The sequence below is a fragment of the Alligator sinensis genome, unplaced genomic scaffold, assembly GCF_000455745.1.
Source record: "Alligator sinensis unplaced genomic scaffold, ASM45574v1 scaffold1030_1, whole genome shotgun sequence".
Taxonomy (NCBI): Eukaryota; Metazoa; Chordata; order Crocodylia; family Alligatoridae; genus Alligator; species Alligator sinensis.
Window position 1 is genome coordinate 928,028 of NW_005842592.1, and position 5,398 is coordinate 933,425.

General features: G+C 49.3%; 1 protein-coding gene across 1 annotated transcript in view; it reads left to right on the forward strand.

Moving 5' to 3' along the window:
* Positions 1-631: 631 nt before the first annotated feature.
* Positions 632-5,398, forward strand: part of SNRPG (small nuclear ribonucleoprotein polypeptide G) — an 8,427-nt gene continuing 3,660 nt past the window's right edge. The window contains exons 1-3 of the mRNA XM_006032899.3: positions 632-728; positions 1,968-1,990; positions 2,618-2,742. Of these exons, the coding sequence (XP_006032961.1) occupies positions 697-728; positions 1,968-1,990; positions 2,618-2,742 (180 nt within the window). The 5' untranslated portion in view covers positions 632-696. The remainder of the gene's footprint in view (positions 729-1,967; positions 1,991-2,617; positions 2,743-5,398) is intronic.

The following is a 5,398-nucleotide window of genomic DNA, read 5'->3' on the forward strand; positions in this document are numbered from 1 at the left end:
CCGCCGCTTCCACGCGGGCCGGGGCCGCAATGGCAATGGCAGCGTATGCTGTTCCCGGCGGGGGCCGGCACGTGGGATTTCAGCGTTGTCCCAAGTAACGCCTCGATATAGCCATGGGCCTTCTCTGGACATGGCCGAGCAGCCGAGATGCCTTGCTTTTCAGCTTGCCTTTAGGGGAAAGTCACAGCTTGGTTTTCAGTTCCTGTCTTACAAAGCTTTCACGTTACACTGCACGACTTCCTGACTTATCAGAAGTGTGTGTGTGTGTGTGGGGGGAGGCAGGAGTAGCATCTGTGGGTGAACATCTTGATAGTTGGCTGACTTGTACACTTAATAGCCTGAGAAACACCATTTAATGAGATATTCCCCAAGTCAGGTTTAGCTACTGGGCCTGTCATATTTTTTCACTCCATCTCGAACAAGAAAGCTGTGGTTATTTTGCAGGAACGCACACCGTTCCTGTGGCTAACAACAAGCTACGGTTCACAGTGGACAAATGCAGTTTTCTTATGCGCTTATACATTTTTGCTGTTTCTCTTTCGTAGTTTTCAATTGATCCTGTCTGATTGCTGTTTAGAAATGCACTGTGAAGTGCTTTATATTAGTATATAGTTTACAATGTAAATGTTTTTTTTCCTTCAGTAGAGCAACCATTTCTGAGTGTGAGGCAGTTGTGGCACCGAGGGAGCAGGCACCATGAGCAAAGCACACCCGCCTGAGCTCAAGAAGTGAGTGGAGGATGGGAGCGGGGTGGAAGAGAATTCAGTATTCTTGCATCCCCCTGCATCCTGGCATGCACCTTGTTCTGGCCTGTGGCTCCTGCCCACCAAGGCTTCCCCACCCCACATGGTCCCCCCAGCCCTGCTGAGCATGTGGTTCCCCTCCCATGTGGCTCTATGTACTGGGGTCCTGCTCTCCCTCCACCCCTCACCTTTCCTTTGCTAGGGGAAGCCAGGCCCCCAGTAGCTGTTGGGATAACAGCAGGGCAGCTGGGGCTTCAAGCCTCCTGGGTTCATGGTGTGGAGGGAGGGGGTAACTGGTGGCAGGGTCTGGGAGAGAGGGGGTGTCTGGTGGAATATGTTGTCTGGGGAGTGGGGTACACCAAAGGGAGGCAAAATGGAGCCAGGGCAGAGCTACGATCTGTAGCCTGCATACTCTGGGCAGGGGTGTGCAGGCTAGGGATCGTGGCTCTGCCCTGTCTCCAGAGCAAGCTACCACCATGGCAAGATCCTAGTGGCTCTGGGACAGCTCCCTGCCCTGCTTTGCCACGAGCCCTGCCAGCGTGGCTGTGGCTGGTCTCCCTGGAGACTGTCCCCAACCATGCTGGGAAATGGAGTCTGCTGCTGACTGGATCTGGCCTGCGGGCCAGACTTTGCCCATCCTTGCCCTAGACTGTGCAGGGAACAGGGGTCGGTTGCCTGCCCTGGGTCAGTGCCCCAAACTAGGAATGACCCCTTGGCAGTGTGAAGAAATTGTGGCCCCTCTGGAGGGTTACAAGCCAGGGCAAAGGGGATGGAGTGAGCTCATGGGTGTCTCCTGGTCTAGCGCAGAGGGTATCAGGCTCTTCCCATGTCTTGGGCTCAGAGATGTCCCTTGTGGGGAGGGGTGAATTGGGGCAACTGCCCCAGACCCCACGCTTTGGGGGGCCCTGTGGACAGAGCCGTTGACACATGCCGAGGGTGCAGCCACTCCACGCACCACCGGCTTTACGCTCCGGCCACTTACCACCCCCCCCCCCATACACAGGCCCTGCCCAGGCTCTGCCTGGGCTGGGTGCAGAGGGCAGAAGCAGTGGCCAGTGGAGGCTCCAGAGCGAGCAGCCAAGGGACCAACTGGGCTGTGTTGGTGCAGCCCCTGCTCGCTTCTCTGCAGCTCCCGTTGGTGACACCCCTGATCTAGAGTAATTTTTTTCAGTCCAGATCTGTGAATAACAGCTGATGGCATTTTCTCTGTTTTTTTCATTGCAGGTTCATGGACAAAAAACTGTCACGTGAGTTATTTCTATCACTTCTGAGGTCCTGCTTTTTAGATGTCTGTGTAGCAATGCTTTGCATGTTGGTTCCAGTCAGCAGCCTTCCCTGGGTGCTGTCTTCCCATGGGAGTTGCATGGGAATGTACTGTGCTGTGAGAGAGAGCTAACAGAAGTGAGGGTCTTTGAGGATGTGGTCCTATTGCTGTATTGCTCATTACTGTAAAAGACACAGGCAAATACAGAATAAAAAGACAGTCTCTCTCCATAGTGTTCCTAATCTAAGTGGAGGAATGAAAGGCAGTGGTGCCATAAATCTGGTCAGCATGAAAAAGGGGTGACTTGATTCCTGCATTTTGAAGAGTATCATGATTGAATTAGCAGTTCAGAGTTTGCTAATGTTGGCTGCCTTTCTGAAAATGATGCTGCATTTCAGTACATGAAGTTGTAGGGTGGCAAAATGCTTCCTGTTATTGGCGATTCTTTGCTTCTACAGAGTGGTGAAGCTTTTAAATTTTTTTTCAAGCTACAATGACTTCAGCAGTATTTTGTGCTTCAGTTGCAAAGCTAACATTTCCATCCAAAAAGCCATGCAACTGTCTGCCACTGTGTGTTGTGTCTTGTGTTTTAACATGCTATTTATTTTAGTGAAGTTAAATGGTGGCCGACACGTCCAGGGGATATTGCGGGGGTTCGATCCCTTCATGAACCTCGTTATAGATGAATGTGTGGAGATGGCACAAGGTGGACAGCAGAACAACATTGGGATGGTGGTAAGTGGAGAGCTCTAAACCCGTGGGGTGGCATGGATTGAAACCCTTTAGAGAGGGATTTCTTTCTATAGGCCTTGTGGTGTCTTGAGATTCACCTGAACCAGCTGAATTGTAAGCAGTTAGACACTTCCCACTATGGATGGGGCTCTTGGTGTTCATTTTCTAGAAGAGCTAACTTTCAGCTTTGTTTCTCTAGAAATATCCACCTCCCAGCATTTCTCAGCTGAAATGACTTTCTCATGTCGTTAAATACCACTGATCTGTATCTGTTTTCTTAAGTTCTGCTAAACCTTGTGGATGGTTGCAAATTCCTCATCTTTTCAAATGTCTTATTTCTGGGTAATACAAGGAAACAGTATCATCGTGTTAGAAGTCTTGGAACAAGTCTAGATTAACCTGTGAAGAATCCTGCCTAGCACTTAGCCACTGCTGGAGCATGGAAATAGCTCACAATATGAGTGGGCAGGTGACCACACAGAGTTGGATATGCTTTAGAAGTGTGAAAGTTATATAAAAATGTGTGTTTAAGTTGTGTGGGGTTTTTGGGGAGAGTGGTTGTAGTATGTGGCATCCTTTGGTCTGTGAGAGATGGTGGAAATTGCAGCCTGTCACAGGTGGTTTGCAATGTCTCATGTGACTGAATAGTCCAATCCAAGATTTTCATAATCTGTGGCAATGGTTGCAAATGTATCTGTCATGGTTGGGTAGTTTGGGATCTGCTTGGCCAGTTGGATCCATCACGGGATTGGCCCATGCAGGGAGCGGCTGACATGGCTTATCTCTCACACTTTTGGAATCGAAAATAGTTTTCCCACTGCTGCCGCCCCCCGCCCCGTGTTTAAGCATCACCCCAGTATGTGTACCTGCTTCAATGTTAATTGATATCAATTGGATTTACTCTATTTTAAAATCAGTTCTTAAAATTGCTTTTAATTGAGTTTAGACATGATTTTAATCTAGTTCAGACCTGATTTCCATTCTCCTTTAGTTAGTCTGCTGAAAGTGGTGGCAGCCTTTCTGATGCAAACATTAAGTTCTTTTTCCAGTGAGAGGTTAGCAGTCACTGTAGAACCTAGGTAGCTGAACTTTTGGGTGACTTCTAGCTGGTCCTCTTTAAGGGTGACTGGATGTTGTGGAAATCCCTGTCCTAGTACAGCTATTTTCTTTATGCTGATGGGCTGTTCTAAACCCACACACTGCCTCTCCCACCCAAACCAGGGCCGTCTGTGGAGCTGCCTCAGCCACAGGCTGCTGCGTGTGCTGGGGATGTGCTGGGCAGAGTTAGGGGCCGACTGATGACGTGGACCCAGCTCCGCTGCCTGCAACGAGCCCCTGGGATGTGCTGCACCCCAGCCTCCCCCCGGGCAGTCCCCAAGCCTGGCCCTAGGGATCTCTGTCCCCAGAGATCACAGCCTCTTCCCTGCACCCTGTGAGTGTGGTGCCTGCCCACCCTGTACCTATCCTGCAGGGAGGGGGGGCCTGCCCAGCACCTGGATCTCTCTTATTCTTTCACTCATCACAAACAATAGGACTCTGGTTATTTTGCAGTGTCTTTGAAGAATGGACAGAATTGCTGTGGCTAACTACAAGCTACAATTTACAGTGGACAAAAGTTGTAGTTTCCTTATCTACTTTTATACATTTTTGCTCTTTTACATTTGTAGTTTTCAATTGATCTTGTGTGATCATTGTTTACAAATGCAGTTTAAAGTGCATCTTTCCGCAGGCCTAGTGGTGTCTTGGTGAGATTCACCTGAACCAGCTAAATTGTAGTGATTAGACACTTCCCTCTATGGTGAGTGCTGCTGCTGTTCATTTTCTAGAAGAGCTAACTTTCAGCCAAGTTTCTGCAGAAATACCCACCTCCAAGCATTTCTTAGCTGAAATGTCTTCCTTGTGTTGTTAAATACCACTGATCTATATCGGTTTTCTTAAGCTGTAGTAAACCTTGGTGGTGATTGCAGATTCCTCATCTTCTTGCATGTCTTTTTAAGTTGGTAGCATTGTAACCAGTTTCTGTAGTCAGACTGTACTTAACTGGGAACTGGGTTAAAATGACATGAAGAATGTGCATATCCTGTGAATCTTACAGAGTGATAGCTGGCTATCTTGAACAGAGAATTAGAACAAAGAATTAGAGGTTAAACTAGTTGTGCAGAGATGTGCTACTTGGGATGGAAGGGAATGTTTCTAGTGTTGTATTGGGCTTGATAAGACGCAGATGTTTACAATTCCAAAGCAAAAATGGTTTCTTTCATCTTCTAGTTTCTCTTCTAGTATGTATCTAAGTCAGGGGTGGGCAAAATATGGCCCACGAGGCCATTCTATCTGGCCCACGGGGCCCCTAAAAAAAAAAATTTGGAAAACTAATATTTCTCTGCCCTTGGTTCCTGTCAAAAATGACAGGAACCAAGGGCAGTAGGACCCAGGAGAAGCCCAGCGGGCTCCAACAACAGTGGGGCCGCCTGGCCCCGCTCCCCAGCCAGAAACCCTAGCCCATGCGGGCTGTGAGCGCCTGCAGCATAGGGCACCAGGCGTGGGACGGGGGAGGGCTGCCCCCCCAGCTTTTCCCCAGGCTTCTTCCCTGCGCAGAGAAAAGCGGCCCCTTGCCTGCCCCATGGCTGGTGCTCCCTGCTGCAGGCGCTCGCAGCCCGCG